Source organism: Microcebus murinus, chromosome X, assembly GCF_040939455.1.
Source record: "Microcebus murinus isolate Inina chromosome X, M.murinus_Inina_mat1.0, whole genome shotgun sequence".
Taxonomy (NCBI): domain Eukaryota; kingdom Metazoa; phylum Chordata; class Mammalia; order Primates; family Cheirogaleidae; genus Microcebus; species Microcebus murinus.
The window spans coordinates 78,045,226-78,067,418 of record NC_134136.1 but is presented as its reverse complement, the minus strand read 5'-3'; the positions used below and the strand labels follow the sequence as shown (position 1 = coordinate 78,067,418).

The window sequence follows — 22,193 nt, the reverse complement described above, 5'->3', positions numbered from 1 at the left end:
TGAATAAAGATAAAATATTATTAAGATGGCAGTTCCCTAAATTGATCTATATATGCAATGGAATCCCAAATCCCAGCTGTCTTCTTTATAGAAATTAACAAACTGATGCTAAAGTTAATAAGGAACTCTGCTATAGTTTGAATGTCCCCTCTAAAACTCATATCAAAACTTAATTCCCAGGGTGGCAGTATTGAGAAGTGAGGCACTAAGAGGTGCGTGGATCATGAGGGTTCTGCTCTCATGAATGGATTAATTCATTCATGGATTAATGGGTTAATGAATTAATGAGTTATGGGAGTGGAACTAGTGGCTTTATAAGAAGAGAAACCTGAGATGGCATGTGAGCATGATCACCATGTGACCAGCAAGAATGCTCTGACCAGATGCAGCCACTCGACCTTGGACTTCTCAGCCTCCATAACTGTAAGAAATAAGTTCCACTGCACAGCCAAAGAAACTGTCATGAGAGCAAACAAACAACCCACAGAATGGGAGAAAATTTTCGCAAGCTACACATCCGATAAAGAGTTGATAACTAGAATCTGTTTAGAACTTAGGAAAACCAGCAACGGAAAATCAAACAAACTTATCAAAAAGTGGGCAAAGGACATGAACAGAAACTTCAAAAGAAGACAGAATAATCGCCAACAAACATGAAAAAATGCTCAACATCTCTAATCATCAGGGAAATGCAAATCAAAACTACAATGAGATATCACTTATCTCCAGTGAGAATGGCCTTTATCAAAAAGTCCCAAAACAATAAATGTTGGCATGGATGCGGAGAGATAGGAACACTCCTACACTGCTGGTGGGATGGCAAACTAGTTCAACCTCTGTGGAAAGCAATATGGACATAACTCAAAGAGATACAAGTAGATCTACCATTCGATCCAGCAATCCCATTACTGAGCATCTACCCAAAAAAACAAAAGACATTCTGTAAAAAAGACATCTGCACTCGAATGCTTATAGCAGCACAATTCACAATTGCAAAGATGTGGAAACAACCCAAGTGCCCATCAATACATGAGTGGATTAATAAAATGTGGTATATATATACATACACATACATACCACGGAGTACTATTCAGCTCTAAGAAACAATGGTGATATAGCACCTCTTGTATTTTCCTGGATAGAGCTGTAACCCTTCCAGTGAGTGAAGTATCCCAAGAATGGAAAAACAAACACCACATGTACTCACCAGCAAACTGGTTTCACTGATCAACACCTAAGTTGACATACAGGAATAACATTTATCGGGCATCGGGCAGATAGGAGTGGGGAGGAGAGGATGGGTATATAATACATAATGAATGAGATGTGAATAATAAATAATGAATGAGATGATTCTGGGGGATGGTCACGCTTGAAGCTCTGACTGGGGGGGAGAGAGGCAAGGCAACACACGTAACCTGGACATTTGTACCCCCATAATATGCTTAAATAATAATAAAAAAATTAAAAGAAAAAAAGAAAGAAGTTCCTTTTCTTTATAAATTACCCAGTTTTCAAGTATTCTATTAGAAGTAATAGAAAATGGACTAATACAGACCCAGAATAGCCAAAATAATGTTGAAAAAAGAAAAAAGTTATAGATTCACACTGTACAGTTTCAAAATTTACTACAAAGCTACAGTAATCAAGACAGTAGTGTACTGAAATAAGGATAGATATATAAATTAATGGAATATATTTAAGTGTCCAGAAATATTTTAGTAGAGATGGGGTCTCACTCTTGCTCAGGCTGGTCTCCAACTCCTGAGCTCAAACGATCCTCCCACCTCAGCCTCCCAGAGTGCTAGGATTATAGGCGTGAGCCACCACGCCTGGCCGAGTGTCCACAAATAAACTGCTTTTATGGTCAATTGATTTTTGGCAAGGGTACCAAGACAATTCAATGGAGGAAAGATAGGCTTTACAACAAATGGTTCTGGGACAACTGGATATCCACATGTAAAAGAATAAAGTTAAACCTCTACCTCATTCCATATACAAAAATGAACTCAAAATGTATCAGATGTAAGAGCTAAAACTATAAAACTCTTAGAAGACAACGAGTCTAACTCTTGTGCCGTCAGATTAGGCAATGGTTTCTTCAGTATGATGCCAGAAGCTTAAGTTAACAAAAAGAAAAATAGGTTAGAGTCGATCAAAATTTAAAGTTTGTATGCCAGAAACAATGCCACAAATAAAGTGAAAACACAACCCACAGAATGGGAGAAAATATTTGTGGATCATATATCTGTTAAGGGCTAAGTGTCCAGAATATATGAAGTATTCTTACAACTCAAACAATAAAAGACAAATATTAAGTCAATTTTATAAATGGGTAAAATATTTGAATAGACATTTCTCCAAAGAAGACATGCAAATGTCCAACAAGCAAATGAAATGATGATCAATGTCATTGGTCATTAGGAAAATGCAAATCACTGTTGAAGGGGATGTGGAGAAATTGGAACCCTCATACATTGCTGGTGGGAACATAAAATGACACATGTCCACACAAAAACATGTTTGCAAATGTTAATATAAAATTATTGATAATAGCCAAAAAAGTGGAAACAAACTTAATGTCCATCAACTGGTGAATGGCTAAACAAAATATTATATATCTATACAATAGAAATTTAAAATATTTTTTTTGTAGAAACACGGTCCTGGTATGCTGCCTAGGCTAGTCTCCAACTCTTGGCCTCAAGCAGTCCTCCTACCTCAGCCTCCCAAAATGCTGGGATTACAGGTATGAGCCACCATGCCCAGCCTATATAATAGAATATCATTCAGTTATAAAAAGGAATTTACTAGTGATTCATGCTACAGTATGGATGAACCCAGACAATATTAGGCTAAGTGAAAGGCACCAGTGACAAAAGGCCATATGTTATATGATTCTATTTATGTCAACTCTTCAGAATAGGCAAATCCATAGATATAGTGATTACTGATAGCCAGGGGCCTGGGGAAGGAGCAAATGTAGAATGATTGCTAATGGATAGGGGGTTTCCTTTGGAGGTGATTTAAATGTTTTAAAATTAGATAGTGGTGATGTTTATACAACCCCATGAATACACTAAAAAACATTGAATTGTCCATTTTTAGTAGATGAATTGTATCATATGATAATTTTATTTCAATAAAGTTATAAAATAAAAAGTGAAATAAATAGATTTCCAGATAACCAAAGACTAAGAGAATTTATTGCTACCAATTTACCTTAAGTATTAATTGATGTCCTTCAAACTAAAAGGAAATAACACCAAATGAATAAATAATAACTACCTATAAAGGTAATTACATATATATTATATATTTATATACAAATATAAAATTATAAAATATAATTATATATAAAATATATTTTATATAATATAAATATTTCATATAATATAAATATATTATATGATATAATTATATTAACATATAAATATTTATATAAAAATATATATATATAAAGTAGTATAAATATATTTTCCTCATTTATTCACTTAAGTGATTTAAAAGACAACTGAATTAATCAACAATTATAAAATTGCATGTTAGGTTTACAATAAAAGTATCATATAAGTGATAATAATAGCAACAAAGGAAGGAGTAAAGAGAACTATATTGGAACACAGTTTCTACATACTACCGAAATTAGTATTAGAAGTATGTGATAAAATGTATATTGTGATCTACAGAGCAACTACTATGAAAATAACTAAAATATAGTAAAAAACCAACATAAGAATGAAAATACTACACTGGAGAATATTTGTTGAATATAAAAGAAAACAATAAAAGAGGAACAAGCAAAAAAAGGTATGAGATATGGCGTCCTCCTCCCCTCTGCCGACCCTACCCGCGGCTGCCCAGAGAGACAATACAGCCACCACCCAGAGGCACCTCCAGGGAATGGGACCTTCCCTTTTGGGAACCTACAGCTGACTCAGGGGAACTCAGACTGTGAGCTCCCTACCCGCAAGCTCTCCCAGTTGCTCCTGGCACGCTGTTCCCAGGAGAACGGAGCCGACTCAGAGGCTGAGAGACATAAACTCAGCTTGGGCTACCTGTGGGTCAATTGGGACCAGAAATCCTCTCCCTGGTGGGGATATAGTTTGAACTCTGGGACCCAGAGGTCGGACCTGCAGACCAGATCCCCTGCACCAAGGGCTAGCATTGCCCGGGGCACAGAAGGGTTATACCTGAACAGCCTACTGAGGTGTGTGTGCCTCCAGGGGCGGATCGGCATCCTAGAGGGCAACCCTCCTCCCAGGAGGAGGCCATGCACCCAGCCCAGGTGGCATTCCTGTGCAGGGAACTTCCCTGCCAGCATCACAGTCCGGGGAGGCCTGGTGGCTTGTGGTCTGGCCTGCTGGCAGAGGCCCAGGAGTAGCTGCGGAGTTGGGGAGGGTGGAAAGAAGCGAGGCCCGCTCCAGACTGCAGGTCTCAGACACCCCCTTCACACCCAGACTTTCAGGCTGAGCAGGACCATTCCAGCCACGCCCTGACAGCTTTTCCTCTAAGCATAGAACAGAACTTTGACCCCTGCTAACTGCCTGAGGGCAGGCTTACCCAACCCAGCTCCGCCCAGAACAAGAGCTGATAACAGGACACAAAATCAACAGCATAGCCTGTTCCTCCAAGCAAACGCCACCTACTGACAGGGATGGCATCTTGCACAGCCTTTCCACGGCACCCACTGACTCAATATACAGGGAGTGTTCCAATCTCACCCACAGACACCACCTAACGCCTCAGAAACTAAACAAAGTGTGTGAATACCCAAACAATAACCTAAAGGAAAGAAACAACAACTGATCGACATGGGAAGAAATCAGCGAAAGAACTCAGGAAATATAAAGAACCAAACGGAAAACACACACCCAAAGAGGAGCACCAGCCCCCTAGAAATGGACACCAACCAAAATCAGGCAACCAATATGACAGAAGAGGAATTTCGTATGTGGATCATAAGAACACTCACCGAGCTGCAACAACAACACAATAACCAACACAAAGAAACCACAGAAAGCCTCCAGGATATGGAAAAAGAAATAGAAACAATAAAGAAAAGTTTAACTGAACTCCTGGAAATGAAGAATCAAATCAAGGAACTACAAAAATCAGTGGAAAGTCTCAAGAACAGGGTAGATCAAACAGAAGAAAGAATCTCAGAGCTTGAAGATAACACCCTCCAATTAAATAAATCAGTCACAGAAATAGAGCAGAGAAACAAGAGAAAAGAGCAAAGCCTACAAGAGCTGTGGGATTATGTGAAGAAACCTAATGTGAGGGTCATAGGGTTACAAGAAGGGGAAGAAGACAACCCTCAAGGGTTGGTCAAGCTGTTTGAAGATATAATAGAGGAAAATTTCCCAGGCCTTGCTCAAAATCTTGATATACAAGTTCAAGAAGCTCAGAGGACCCCTGGGAGATTCAATGCAAACAGGAAGACGTCACGACATGCAGTCATCAGACTGACCAAACTATCAACTAAAAAGGCCCTTCTAAGAGCTGTAAGACAAAAGAGGCAAGTAACATACAAGGGAAAGCCAATTCGAATGACTTCAGACTTCTCTAATGAGACTTTACAAGCAAGAAGAGACTGGGCCCCATTCTCACTCTTATGAAACAAAACAATGCCCAGCCTAGAATATTATTCCCTGCAAAACTAAGCTTCGTATATGAAGGAGAAATAAAAACATTCTCAGAAAAGCAAAGGCTCAGAGAATTCACCAAGACAAGACCAGCCCTACAAGAAGTACTTAAAACAGCGTTACGCACGGAACATCATAATAATAACCCACGAATATAAAAACAACCACAACCCAAAGATATTAAAGGCCAGATATTACAATGGCTCAAGACAGAAATCATAGCAACAACATCCAACCCAACAGAATGAACAGTAATCTACCTTACCTATCAGTTCTCTCAATAAATGTGAATGGCTTAAACTCTCCACTCAAGAGACATAGGCTGGCTGAATGGATAAGAAAATACAGGCCAAGTATATGCTGTCTTCAGGAAACACATCTAACCTGCAAGGATGTATATAGACTAAAAATAAAAGGGTTGAGATCAATATTCCAAGCAAATAGAAGCCAAAAGAAGGCTGGTGAGGCAGTTCTAATTTCAGACGATTTAGTTTTTAAACCAACAAAAGCAGTGAAAGACAAAGAGGATCATTATATAATGGTGATGGGCACAGTTCAAGAAGAAGAGATAACAATTTTAAATATATATGCACCCAACTTAGGTCCACCCAGATTCATAAAGCAAACCTTACTGGAGCTAAGCAAATGGATTAATAGCAACTCCATAATCGCCGGAGATTTCAACACCCCACTGACGGCACGAGACAGATCCTCCAAACAGAAAATTAATAAAGAAATAATGGACTTAAACAAAACTCTACAACAATTGGGTCTGACTGACATTTACAGTACATTCTACCCAAAATCCATTGAATATACGTTCTTCTCATCAGCTCACGGGACATTCTCTAAGATTGACCATATTCTAGGACACAAATTAAACTCAAGAAATTTAAAAAAATAGAAATGATACCATGTGCCTTCTCAGATCACAGTGGAATAAAAGTAGAAATCAACCCTAACAGAAACTCACATTTCTACACAAAAACGTGGAAATTAAACAACCTCCTACTAAATGATTACTTCATAAATGAAGAAATCAAGACGGAAATAAAAAAATTCTATGAAGAAAACGACAATGGAGAGACAAGTTATCAACTCCTCTGGGACACAGCTAAAGCAGTTCTGAGAGGAAAGTTTATCTCCATAAATGCCTATAACCAAAAGTCAAGAAGATCACAAATAAAAAATCTAATGAAACGATTCAAAGAGCTGGAAAAAGAAGAACAGACCAACCCCAAACCCAGCAGAAGAAGTGAAATCAACAAGATCAAATCACAACTAAACGAAATTGAAAACAGGGAAGCTATTCAGGAGATTAATAAAACAAAAAGTTGGTTCTTTGAAAAAATAAATAAAATTGACACACCATTGGCTAAGCTAACGAAAAGCAGAAAGGAGAAGTCTCTAATAAGCTCCATCAGGAATAAAAAAGGAGATATCACAACTGATCCCAAAGAGATACAAGATACAATTTATGAATACTACAAAAATCTTTATGCACACAAACTGGAAAATGTGGAGGAAATGGACAAATTTCTAGAAACACACAGCCTCCCTAGGCTCAACCAGGAAGAAATAGATTCCCTGAACAGACCAATCTCAACAGCTGAAATTGAAACAGCAATTAAAAATCTCCCTAAAAAGAAAAGTCCCAGTCCAGATGGCTTCACACCCGAATTTTACCACACTTACAAAGAAGAACTAGTACCTATCTTGCAGAAACTATTCCACAACATCGAGAAGAACGGAAACCTCCTCGACACCTTTTATGAAGCAAATATTACTCTGATACCAAAACCAGGAAAGGATGCAACAAAAAAAGAAAATTACAGACCAATATCCCTAATGAATATAGATGCAAAAATTTTCAACAAAATCTTAGCTAACCAAATCAAGACACTTATCAAAAACTAATCCACCACGACCAAGTGGGCTTCATCCCAGGGATGCAGGGATGGTTCAACATACGTAAATCTATAAATGCAATTCAGCACATAAACAGAAGCAAAAACAAAGACCACATGATTCTTTCAATAGATGCAGAAAAAGCTTTTGACAAAATCAACACCCTTTCATGATACGAACACTTAAGAAAATAGGCATAGAAGGGACATACCTAAAAATGATACAAGCCATATATGACAGACCCATAGCCAAAATCATACTGAATGGGGAAAAATTGAAATCATTCCCACTTAAAACTGGAACCAGACAACGCTGCCCACTATCTCCACTTCTGTTCAACATAGTGCTGGAAGTCTTGGCTATAGCAATCAGACAGGAAAATGGAATCAAAGGTATCCAAATAGGGGCAGAAGAGATCAAACTTTCACTGTTTGCTGATGACATGATATTATATCTAGAAAACCCCAAAGATTCATCCAAGAAACTCCTGGAACTGATCGATGAATTTAGTAAAGTCTCAGGATACAAAATCAATACACAGAAATCAGAGGCATTCATATATGGCAACAACAATCTAATTGAGAACTAAATCAAAGACTCAAGTCCCTTCACAATAGCGACAAAGAAATTAAAGTACGTAGGAATATACTTAACCAAGGACGTAAAAGACCTCTACAGGGAGAACTATGAAACACTGAGGAAGGAAATAGCAGAGGATGTAAACAGATGGAAATCCATACCATGCTCGTGGATCGGCAGACTCAATATCATCAAAATGTCTATACTACCCAAACTGATCTACAGATTCAATGCAATACCTATTAAAATCCCATCAGCATTCTTCACAGATATAGAAAAAATAATTTTACGCTTCGTATGGAACCAAAGAAGACCCCGAATATCAAGAGCAATTCTAGGCAACAAAAACAAAATGGGAGGCATTAATATGCCAGATATCAAACTATACTACAAAGCTGTAGTAATTAAAACAATATGGTATTGGCACAAAAACAGGAATATTGACCAGTGGAACAGATGTGAGAATCCTGATATAAAACCATCCTCATATAGCCATCTAATCTTTGACAAAGCAGACAAAAATATACGCTGGGGAAAAGAATCCCTTTTCAATAAATGGTGCTGAGAAAACTGGATAGCCACCTGTAGAAGGCTAAAACAGGACCCACACCTTTCACCTCTCACAAAAACCAACTCACGCTGGTTAACAGACTTAAACCTAAGGTATGAAACTATTAGAACTCTAGAGGAAAAAGTTGGAAACACTCTCCTAGAGGTTGGCCTGGGCAAAGAGTTTATGAAGAAATCCCCAAAGGCAATCACAGCAGCAACAAAAATAAATAAATGGGACATGATCAAACTACAAAGCTTCTGCACAGTCAAAGAAATAGTCATGAAAGTAAACAGACAACCTACAGAATGGGAGAAAATTTTTGCATCCTATGCATCTGATAAGGGACTGATAACTAGAATATACTTAGAACTCACGAAAATCAGGAAGAAAAAATCAAATAACCCCATTAAAAAGTGGGCAAAGTACTTGAACAGAAACTTTTCTAAAGAAGACTGAAGAATAGCCAACAAACATATGAAAAAATGCTCAACATCTCTAATCATCAGGGAAATGCAAATCAAAACCACAATGAGATATCACTTAACTCCAGTGAGAATGGCCTTTATCAAAAAATCTCCAAACAATAAATGCTGGCGTGGTTGCGGAGAGAGAGGAACACTCCTACACTGCTGGTGGGACTGCAAACTAGTTCAACCTCTGTGGAAAGCAATATGGAGATACCTTAAAGTGATACAAGTGAATCTACCATTTGATCCAGCAATCCCATTGCTGGGCATCTACCCTAAAGATCCAATGACACTCTACAAAAAAACAGCTCCACTTGAATGTTTATAGCAGCACAATTCATAATTGCAAGGCTGTGGAAACAGCCCAAGTGTCCATCAATCCAAGAATGGATTAATAAAATGTAGTATATATATACCATGGAGTACTATTCAGCTCTAAGAAACAATGGTGACATAGCACATCTTATATTTTCCTGGTTAGAGCTGGAACCCATACTATTAAGTGAAGTTTCCCAAGAATGGAAAAACAAGCACCACATATACTCACCAGCAAATTGGTATTAACTGAACAGCACCTAAGTGGTCACATAGGTACTACAGTAATAGGGTATTGGGCAGGTGGTAGGGGGGAGGGGGGCGGGTTTATATATACATAATGAGTGAGATGTGCACCATCTGGGGTAGGTCATGATGGAGACTCAGACTTGTGGGGGGACGGGAGAAATGGGCATTTATTGAAACCTTAAAATCTGTACCCCCATAATATGCCAAAATAAAAAAAAAAACTTTAAAACTTTCAGAAAAAATGCAATCATGTTTTGACACTAAATAACACTTTTTTTTTCTTTTCTAGAAAAAAAAAAAGGTATGAGACCTTTAAATCTAACCCTATTCACAATTACATCAAATATAAATAGATTGAACACCCCAATCAAAAGGAAGAGATTGCTAGACTGGATAAAAAGCATGAACATGCTATCTACAAGAGATATACTTTAGTCTCAAAAACATAAATAGGTTGAAAGAAAAAGAATAGAAAAAACATAGCATGAGGGCTAGGCACAGTGGCTCACACTTATAATCCTAGCACTCTCTGGGAGGACAAGGTTGAGGATCACTTTAGATCAGGAGTTTGAGAACAACCTGAGCAAGATTGAGACCCCGTCTCTACTAAAAATAGTAAAAATTAGCTAGGCATGATGGTGCGCACCTGTGGTCCCAGCTTCTTGGGAGGCTGAGGCAGGAGAATCTCTTGAGTCTAGGAATTTGAGGTTGCAGTGAACTATGATGATGCCACTGCACTTTAGCCAGGGTGACAGAGCAAGACTGTGTCTCAAAAAAAAAAAAAAAGGAAAATATATACCATGAGACAATAACCATATGAAAATTGTAATGGTTGTACTAATATGAGACAAAATAGACTTTAAGACAAGTAATGTTACTATAGACAAATAACATTTTATAGTGATTAAAGGGTCAATTCATCAGGAAGATATAATAATTATAAACATATGTACCTGATGACAATCCTCCATTGTCATTGAGTTGAGAATGATGATCAATGACAATTGTTGAGTGATGAATTGAGACCCTTACTTAACACTATAATTACTCAAAATGGATCATAGACCAAAAGTAATAGTTAAAACTACAAAACTTATAGAAGAAAACAGAAAATTTTCAATTACTTTGGGCTGGGCAAAGATTTCTTAGAAAATATACATATATATGTGTATATATATGTGATTTGATCAAAATATAAAACTTTCTTACATTTCAAAAGCCACCATTAAGAAACTGAAAAAGTGTCCTGAACATGAGTAAAATTTTTTTATATAAAGAAAAAAAAGAAACTGAAAAAGACAAGCCACAGACTGGAGTAATATTTACAAATCGTAAATCTGATAAAGGACTTATATCCAGAAAATATACAAATCTCTTATAAATCAATAATAAGAAAACAAACAGCCTAACTAAAAAATGAGTAAAAGGTGTGAATAGACATTTCACCAAGGAAGATATAGGATTGGAGCATAAACATGAAAAAAATTTTAACTTCAGTAATCATTAGGGAAATGTAAATTTAAGCCACAATGAAATACCGCTTCAGTCAGCTAGAATGATTATAATAAAAAAGACAATAACAAATGTTGGTGAGGATGTGGAAAGACTACAATTCTCTCGTACTGATGATGGGAACTTGAAGTGGTATGATTACTTTGGAAATTGGTATTTACTTAAAAGATTAAACAAGTGTATCGTGTGACTCATTTATTTCAGTCCTAGGTATCTATCAAAGACAATTTAAAGGCTTGTACATGAATGTTCACAGAAGCATTATCATAATAGCCAAAAATGGAGATAACTCAAATATCTATCAATTGGTAAATGGATAAACATAATGTGGTATGTTCATCAATGGAATATTATTCAACAATAAAATCAAAACTACTGATATAGGCCAGAGCACGAATCAACCTTAAAATCATGCTAAATGTTGATGAAAGAAATCCAAAAAGACCTAAAAAAATGGAGAGTTTATGGACTAGAAGACTCACTATAGTAAAGATGTCATTTCTCTCCAAATTGATCTAAAGGCTTAATGCAAGATTTTTTGCTTTAGATGAACTTATTGTATATCAAACATTTTGATACACATCAAAATGTATATCAGAAAGCACAAACTCTTACAATAGCTATAACAATCCTGAAAAAAAGTGGAAGAATTACTCTTCCACAATCATCCAATATTGAGGCTTACTGTGTAACTAAAGTATTTGAGATAGTGGTATATTTGCTAAGGAATAAATACATAGATCAGTGGAACAAAATAAAATACCCAGAAATAGAACTACACAAATATGTTCAACTGATTTTTGACAAAGGTGCAGAAATAATTCATTAGACAAAGGATAGCCTTTTCAACAAATGGTGCTGGAGCAATTGGACATCTATAAGCAAAAAAATGAACGTTGACCTAAACCTCAGACCTTATACAGAAAATTAACTCAAAACACAAAACTATAAAACTTTTAGGGTGAAAAATTCATAGTAAATATTCAAGATCTAGGGCTCGGCAAAGAGTTCTTAGACTTGTCACCAAAGACACAGTGCATAAAATGGGAAATTGATAAATTGGACCTCATCAGAATTAAAAATATTTTCCCTTGAAAACCCCATGTAGCCCGGCGTAGTGGCTCATGCCTGTAATCCTAGCACTCTGGGAGGCTGAGGGTGAAGGATGCCTCAAGGTTAGGAGTTCGAAACCAGCCTGAGCAAGAGCAAGACCCCGTCTATACTAAAAATAGAAAGAGATTAATTGGACAACTAAAAATATATAGAAAAAATTATGCATTCCAGTGTGATTGAGGTAGAAAAAAAAAGAAGAAATAATAATTTTTTTTAAAAAAATTTTAAATAAAAAAAGAAAAAATTAGCTGGGCATGGTGGCGCATGCTTGTAGTCCCAGCTACTTGGGAGGCTGAGGCAGGAGGACTGCTTGAGCCCAGGAGTGTGAGGTTGCTGTGAGCTAGGCTGACACCACGGTACTCACTCTAGCCTGAGCAACAAAGTGAGACTCTGTCTGAAAAAAAAAATAAAAACCCATGTAAAGAGGATAAGAAGACAAGCTACAAACTGGGAGAAAATGTTTGCAAACCAAATGTCCAACAAAGGACTAGTATCTAAAACATATAAGGAACTCTCAAAACTCAACAGTAAAATAAAGCCCCAATAATCCAATTAGAAAATGGGCAAAAGACATAAACACACATTTCATTGAAAACCATATACAACAGCAAATAAATGCATGAAAAGATGTTGAAAATCATTAGCCATGAGGAAAATGCAAATTTAAACCACAAAGACTTATCGCTACACACTTTTCAGAATGGCCAATATAAGAAACAGTGATAAAACCCAATGCTAGGGAGTATGCAGAGAAACTGGATCACTCATACATTAGTGATAGGAATATAAAATAGTATAGCCAGTTTGGAAAACAATTTAGCAGTGTCTTTAAAAACTATCATACAGCCCAGCAATTATACTCTTGGGCATTTACACCAGAAAAATGAAAATTTATGTCCCCACAGAAACCAGTTAATGAATGTTCATAGAATCTTTATTCTTAATAGTGCCAAACTGGAAACAACCCAGATGTTTTTCAATGGATGAATGGTTCATCTGTTATACATACCATGGAATTCTACTCAGCAATAAAAAAACAGCAAACTATTGATTAAAAAAATGAATGAATCTTGAGGGAATTATGCTAAGTAAAAAAAAAAGCCAATCTTAAAAGGTTATATACTATTTGATTCCATTTATATGACATTGTTAAAATTATGGAAATGGAGAACAAATTAGTGGTTGCCAGGGATTAGGAATGTGAATGGAGTAGGGTAAGGAGACAGATGTGATTATAAAAGGTAACTTGATGTCTCAGATGGAAGTAGCTCGGATGACTACGTCGCCCCTCCTCCCATAGATATGGAAGGGAAATATTGAGAGTGGGAAATATGTGACAGAAGGAATGGCCTAAAAAAAAAAAAAAAAAAAAAAAACCAGCAAAAATATTTTCTGTCTCTTTAACACATCCTGCACTCCTTTTCGAGAACTAAATCCTACATCCCTGCCTCAGGCCAGTGGTTGGGAGGGGCAGGGTGAATCTTTTTTATTTGTGCTACAGGAGATGGCTCAACCCTCACCTAATAAAGGGAGGTCCTGGGTGGAGGTCATTGGATTAAAAGCCCTGTATTTCTGCTTATTGGGAGGATGATGGCATTTCAGACAGGAGCCTCAATCTTCCTCCTTTGCTGGCCAAGTAATAAAATGTCTCTTTCCTTCCTCTCCCCCTTCTCCCCCAAAATTAACTTGATGAATCCTCCTAGTGATGGGAATGTTCTATATCTTGACTGGATCAATGTCAATATCCTGGCTGTGATATTGTACTACAGTTGTGCAAGATATTACCATTAGGAAAACTTGGTAATATATTCAAGGGATCTCCCCTTTTTTTTCCCTTACAACTGCATGTGAATCTACAATAATATCAAAACAAAAAGTTTAATCAAAACAAAAATTATGCTAAGGAAATGTTAGAGCGGGAAACCGTCGGACCACAGAACAAAGAGACAGGGTCACTGAGACTGAAATAATCAAAAGGAGTTTTATTGACTAGCTCGAGCTAGGGTCTAAGTCCCAGAGCACCGATATGGCGGCCTCTATTGGGACAAAGACCCCGTGCACTGTGGGACGGAGCCCTTTATACCCTAGGTGCATAACCTGTCCACACGCTTGACCTTTACATTGATTGGTTGGCCCCTTATGCGCTTGCCCTTTTGTTTCATCCCAAAAATTTACTGCGATCGGCCTGCTCAACCCAACTTCCTAAAAACAAGCAATATACATAAACTAAAAGAAAGCAATTAGCCTGAGGCTTCACAGAAAGAAGTCAGACAGAAAAAACTACATATTTTGTTATTCCATTTATATGAAATGTCCAGAACAGGCAAATCTATAGAGATAAAAAAGTAGGTTAGTGATTGCCTTAGGTGGGAATGGCAAATGACTATACATGGTCATGAGGGATCTTTTGGGAACAGCGCAAATGTTCTAAGACTCAATTGTAGTGATAGTTGTACAACCCTGTAAATTTACTAAAAATTATTGAGTTGTGATAGATTTATAATGGATGAATTTTATGGTATGTAAATTATCCCTCAGTAAAGCTTTTTAGGATGTTTCTGTCTATGCTAAAATTATTCTAAATAGGCCAGGTGTGGTGGCTCACTCCTGTAATGCTAGCACTTTGGGAGGCTCAGGCGTTCGTTTGAGGCCAGGAGTTCGAGATCAGCCTGACCAGCCCGAGACCCTGTGTGTACAAAAAGTAGATAAATTAGCTAGGCGTGGCAATCTGTGCCTGTAGTCCTAGCTACTCAGAAGGCTGAAGCAGGAGGATAGTTTGAGCCCAGGAGTTTGGGGTTACAGTGAGCTATGATGATACCACTCTAGCCCAGGTGACAGAGTGAGACCTTGTCTCAAAAAAATAAAATTAGAAAAACTTATTGCAAAATAAAAACTTTATTTTAAAAGTGAGTAGTATTAAAGATAAAAATGAAGACAGCCCTACCTCAAAAAAGTGAAGATTATTAATAAAAGGGTGAAGATCAATAACTGACTGTATTTTTGTGCCAAAATACATAAAATTTTAAAAAATGACAAAGTGGAGAAATATTTGCAGCAGTTAGAACACTGTGTTAATATTTTCAACACATAAAGCCTTAGGTACCAGAACTCCAAATGGGTAAATGTACACTCTTCAGACCCATTTGCTTATAAGAAACAGAGGTCACTCTAGTTATCTTATATTAAATATTTAATAGGTAGTCTCCTAGTCATGCAAGGACAAAAAAAGTGGTGCACATAGGGAATGGTCCTGGAAAGGCGGAAACAGAGACTGCCCACTCTTTCATGGGCCTGTGTAGGTAGCTCTTTCCATATGTCTGTTTGGTGTCTGCATCTCTTAGCTCACATTCTCAAAAGGTGGATTGGCAAGCCATGGATTGGTTTGACTTGGGCTGTCCATCACTTGTCTAAATAGCTGTCAGTATTATAAAGATAGGGCTTTAGGCTGGGCGCAGTGACTCACACCTGTAATCCTAGCACTCTGGGAGGCTGAGGTGGGAGGATGGTTCAAGGTCAAGAGTTCGAAACCAACCTTAGCAAGAACGAGACCCCCGTCTCTACTAAAAATAGAAAGAAATTAATTGGCCAACTAAAATATATAGAAAAATATTGCTGGGCATGGTGGCTCATGCCTGTAGCCCCAGCTACATGGGAGGCTGAGGCAGGAGGATTGCTTGAGCCTAGGAGTTTGAGGTTGCTGTGAGCTAGGCTGATGCCACGGCACTCTAGCCCATGCAACAGAGTGAGTGAGACTCTGTCTCAAAAAAAATAAATAGATAAAATAAAAAAATAAAATAAAGATAGGGCTTTATATTATCTTAGAAAGAGGTATAGACAGAACAGACAAATTAACTAATATGTCTATGATAGACATAGACTAGTCATAGAAGTAAGTGAGTGTTTGGAAAAATTTGCATCTTCACCCTTAGTAATCAAGGAAACAAATTTACGCCTAGCGTGATAGGTCATGCTTGTAATCTTAGCACTCTGGGAAGCTGAGGTGAGAGGATTGCCTGGGGCCAGGAGTTTGAGATCAGCCTGAGCAACATAGCATGATGTAGAGATGATTCCATCTCTACAAAAAAAAAAAAAAATAGAAAAATTAGCCGGGCATGGTGGCGTATGCCTATAGGCCCAGCTACTCGAGAGGCTGAGGCAAGAGGAGTGCTTGAGCCCAGGAGTTTGAGCTATGAAGATGCCACTGTACTCTAGCCCAGGCAACAGAGTGAGATCACATCTCAAAAAAAAAAAAAAAAAAGAAAAGAAAAGAAAAAAAGGAAACATTTAAATATGAGGGACATATTTTGGCCATTAAATCATCAAATATTAACAATAACAATTCATGCTGACATACTGCTGGGAAATAGGGTGTAAATTGGGTCTGGAAACTAGTCTGTAAAACAATTTTGCTATGTGTATTAAGGACATTCAAAATGGACATAACCTGTGACCTAATGAGTCCACTTCTAAGAATCTATCCGAAGGGAATGAATGATCAGATATAGGCAAGATTTAATATGTGACTATCTTTGTAGTATTATTTATAATGAAAGAAAAGATATAAATAGTAAATTATAAGGCCGGGCGCGGTGGCTCACGCCTGTAATCCTAGCACTTTGGGAGGCCGAGGCGGGCGGATTGCTCAAGTTCAGGAGTTCGAAACCAGCCTGAGCGAGACCCCGTCTCTACCAAAAATAGAAATAAATTAATTGACCAACTAAAAAATATATATACAAAAAATTAGCCGGGCATGGTGGCGCATGCCTGTAGTCCCAGCTACTCGGGAGGCTGAGGCAGTAGGATCGCTGAGCCCCGGAGATTGAGGTTGCTGTGAGCCAGGCTGACGCCACGGCACTCACTCTAGCCTGGGCAACAAAGTGAGACTCTGTCTCAAAAAAAAAAAAAAATAGTAAATTATAGGAATGTTTAAGTAAATTAATATATCCACATAATGAACATGCAGTCATTAAAAATCATGTTTTTGGGCCGGGCACAGTGGCTCATACCTATAATCCTAGCACTCTGGTAGACCAAGGCAGAAAGATCGCTTGAGGTTGGTTAGGAGTTTGAGACAAGCCTGAGCAAGAGGGATACCTCGTCTCTACCAAAAATAGAAAATATTAGCCAGGTATGGTAACATGCGCCTATGGTCCCTGCTACTCAGGAAACTGAGGGAGGAGAATCGCTTGAGCCCAGAAATTTGAGGTTGCAGTGAGTTATGACGGTACTGCACACTATGTAGCCCAAGCAACAGAGTGAGACCCTGTCTCAAGAAAAAGAAAAAAAAGAATAAAGAAAGAAAAGCAAGTTACAATGTCCTGCATATGGTATTAAAGAGAAAATTGAGAATTGAGTTGCTAGGAAGAAGCCAAAATCATAACAATCTTTACAGTGGTTCTATCTGAATAGTAAGATTATTAATTATTTCATTTTTTATTTTTCATTTTCTTTACACGTTTTTTGCTTTCTTAGCATTTTTATGAATGCAAATGAACTTGAACTTTTGTAATATGCTTTCATATATAGCATAAATTTATAAATGTTACTTAAAATTAAAAGATGTGGGCCGGGCGCGATGGCTCCTGCCTGTAATCCTAGCACTCTGGGAGGTTGAGGCAGGTGGATTGCTCGAGGTCAGGAGTTCGAAAACAGCCTGAGCAAGAGTGAGACCCTGTCTCTACTATAAATAGAAAGAAATTAATTGACCTACTAAAAATATATAGAAAAAATTAGCCAGGTATGGTGGTGCATGCCTATAGTCCCAGCTACTCGGGAGGTGGAGGCAGTAGGATTGCTTGAGCCCAGGAGTTTGAGGTTGCTGTGAGCTAGGCTGATGGCATGGCACTCACTCTAGCCTGGGCAACAAAGTGAGACTCTGTCTCAAAAAAAAAAAAAAAAAAAAAAAAAAGATGTGGAATAAAAGGGAGACTACCAAATATTAAAGCATATTTAAAATTTAAGTCAGTATGGTACTGGTGTGAGAAATAAACATAGGGAATATAGGGTAGAAACAGACCTTTGTATGTATGAGCATTCAACACATGATAAAATGAGGGCTTCACCAAATCTTAAAGGAAGGATTATACTATAATTGGTTCAGTTTTAAATGGTAACCAAGAGTGCCTGCTGAGTGCTTTTATGTGTTTTCTCTTCTTTATTTATTTTACTTGCCTTTTGAGATGTAGTTAGTATCATCCCCATTCTAGATATAAGCAAACTAAATCCCCTAGAGGTTAAAGCAATTGCCCAGAGTCACATAGAAAAGGAGTAGTGGAACCTAGATTAGAACCAAGGATGTCAGCCTCCAGGTTTGTATTCTTTGTCACTACATTCTATGTATATAAAGTTCATAGCAAGGTGTCTAAAATATCAGAGGCCTTTAGTAAATGTTATTCATGTGTATAACTTATAGTTTGCTGCATAGATTATAATAGAATATATAATGCTCATATATAGTATGTATAATAATATAACTGCTACTAATAGTAATAATAAAAATGTTATATTGTCATTGAGATTGAGGAAATTCCTTGGGAAATAAGTAACACTATAGTTTTTCCAGAGAAAATCCACACTGGAGTTATATAATTCCAAAAATTACACATGATAAGCATCACTAAATATTGGTTGATTTAGTAATTATTATTTTCTGCTGCCCCATTTCTGAGCCTCTTGCTCCTCTGACTCGTTGTACCATACACTCTGTCTCGTAATTCATTCAAGACTAGTTGAATAGCAGTGCTGGTCCAAAGATAGCACTAGTATTTCCTTTTGCATGTCCTGACTTTGGCTCATTTGTTTAGCAAACATTTATTGAGCACTCACTCTGCTACATACTATATTAAGATAAGAGTGACATTTAAAATTACAAATTAACATTAAAGTATAAGCCAAACAAAAGTCTTCAAGCCCTAGGATATTAAATGTTCCCTCTTCTATGGCGCCTTTTGTGATTCCCCCAGGTAAATTCAGTCGCTCTCTCAGAGCACCCCTAACAATGTGTTCAACTCATAAAATCACACCCTTGTGTTGGTTGTATTAGTCTTTCTGTAGCTTGCCTGTATCCCACACTTGACTCTTTTAAGAGCTCCTTTAGGTCAGGTTTTCTTGCACAGTGGTCAGAATGTGACCAGTACAATTCTACTTTGGAGGATGTATTTTTGTTGAGTTTTGTTTTGTTTTGTTTTTTGTTTGACATGACCTGATTGATGCATCCAATCACTCTTCCAACAAGTATTTGCTGACACCTGTTCTATGCCATGTACTATGCTAGCTAGTTCATAATAAATAAGAAATAATGACAACAAACAAGGGGAAACAAGTGAGGTAAACCTCATGGGAATTCACATGGGCACTTGAAAAGAATATATTGAATATTTTCTTTGTACAAAGTCAATAAAGCATTTAAACCTTATTTATTATATTAATATTATTCAAATGTTCTATGACTTTAAAGTTATTTTAGGTATATTTTACATGTCATAGCTTGATGGTAGTATATTAAAGTCTCCTACTGTAATTGCATTTATTTTCTTCTATTTTTGCTTTACATTTTGCCAACAAAATAAGATGGAAAGATTAAAAATGAAAGACTGGGCAAAGGGCTCATTGTCTTGTGGGCCTTCAGGGAGCTAAGGACATAGACTTTGTACGGATGTATTTTTTTCATCTCTCTCTCCCCCTTCCTCTTTCTGCATTCTCAGTATCTAGAACAGTAAGGCATACTCAATTTATGGACATTCAATTCAAGTACTCATCAATGTCATCTACCCTCTGCCCGAGCCAGAATTCTAAGTCTTAGACTCTTTCCTTTTCTTCAGTCTCTTCCCATAAATTCCATGACCAAATCCTATGGATTTATCTCCTTAATAATTCTGATCTTTGTCCCCTGGTCTCCTCCATCCCCTCAGCCTTTGTTCAGTTCTTCTTTGGCCACAGGTTGTTGTAGTCACCTCTCAACTGGTATCCATGCCTTGTCTCTGAGCCAATCAATATCATTCTCCTGGTTAAATGTTTTCCTACAATTGCATTGTGAAGGTCCAAATGCTTTAATCCTGGTTTTGAGACTCTTCATGATCTGGCCTACTTTCTAATCTCACCTCCTGACACTCCAAACATGCTTAGCTTCAGCAATTTGGAATCTGGTGCATCATGCTGAACTATAGCTCCATTCCTTCACACATACTCTTTCTTTAACCTAAAATATCCTTTCCTCATCTTTCCTCACTAAATTCTATGGGCCATTTGAAACTTAGCTCCTGCTGACTTTTTTCAGGATGTGCTCCTTCACCCCTTACAGTCGTAGCCCTCTTCTGTGCTCTTGTAGCACCCTGTGTGTTCTTCTATCTTGGTACTTAACATGTTGTCATGTCATTGTTAATGTACATGGCTGTCTCCTCTACCACTCAGACTGCAAGTAACCAACACAGAGATTCTTTTTATTTCATTCAGTTGGAATTGCCAAAACCTAGCCTAGAGTATGGCTCATGATAGGTTCTTAGCTAATAAGTATTTTTGACGTGAATAAATGTACTTTTTTTCGCCTAATAACAATGCTTTTATTTTTCTAGGTATATGGTTCAGTGGCCAGGTGGCCGAATCCTGCATCGCCATGAGCTAGACACCTTCCTTGCACAGGCAGTGTCTACCCAGCTTTACGAACCAGATCAACTCCAAGAACTCAAGGTGATTTGAACCACCCTCAATTAAATTATTTCTTTTATGAGCTTATAGCTCTACTTTAGGTCTTTTTTTCCTAGAGCTGGGGAGAAGAGTAAGTTCTGCATGTAAGTGTTTGATTTAATTTAACCAAATATTTGTCTATTAATAAAACTACGAAGTGCCTGCTACATTGCTGCCATACTGATAGATGGGAATGGACACAGAAAAGATAGATATTGTGCAAGGCAAATAAATCGTGGCCCATAGACCATGGTAAGGTTTCTAACTCCTACAAGATACACTACAGGGAACTTATCCTGGTATCCTCTGTTTTTCTGAGTAAATGTCCACTCTCCCTTTTAATAATAGGTATTGGGAATTAGGAGGAAGTATAGAAAAGCATAAGGAAGAAAATCCACCCACTGAAGGCAGTAGAACATAGTGGTATAGAGGATAGCATCTGAAGCTAGGCTGCCTTAACTTTGAATCCTGGCTTCATTACCTCCTAGCTATGTGACCTTGGGCAGGTTACCTGTCTAGCTTCAGTTTCCTTACTTGTAGGATTATGAGGATGTTAAGTAAAAGAATCTGCAAAAAAGAACAGTTTCTGACATATTTTAAATATTCGGTACTCAATAAATATAGCTATTAATGCAGAATACCCCTCCCCTGACTTCACTAGCCATGTTCCTTTGAGGCCATAGGGTAAAGTAGAAGACCAAGTTCAATAAGACTTGCAAAATTTTAATTTAAGTGAGGTCAACTAAGGGAAAGATGAAATAGTGTAAGACAAACAGTGAGTGGTTCCTATTTGCAGTAAATGTAGTATCGCTTGGTTCTAGAGCAGCTGCTAATGCTAGTACACACCTAGGAGAGGTGCAAATACTTACTTCTCCTTTTCTTGTTAAAGCCATCTTCTAACACACTAGCTTGAAATAACCACTGTGGAAAATTTCTTCCAGTGTTTATCATGCCCTTTTATGTAATTGCGATATTGTTTTTGTAATTATATATTATGTTTTTTCATTTAACATAGCACATGTTTTCTTTTTTCTTTTCTTTTCTTTTTTTTTTTTTTCGAGACAGAGTCTCACTCTGTTGCCCAGGCTAGAGTGCCGTGGCATCAGCCTAGCTCACAGCAACCTCAAACTCCTGGGCTTAAGCAATCCTTCTGCCTCAGCCTCCCGG

At 37.5% G+C, this 22,193-nt stretch overlaps 1 protein-coding gene across 1 annotated transcript in view; it reads left to right on the top strand.

Moving 5' to 3' along the window:
- The window catches only part of FAM120C (family with sequence similarity 120 member C), a 118,399-nt gene that overhangs the window by 85,459 nt on the left and 10,747 nt on the right, over positions 1-22,193 (top strand). The window contains exon 11 of the mRNA XM_020284870.2: positions 20,915-21,029. Coding sequence (XP_020140459.2) covers positions 20,915-21,029 — 115 coding nt within the window. The remainder of the gene's footprint in view (positions 1-20,914; positions 21,030-22,193) is intronic.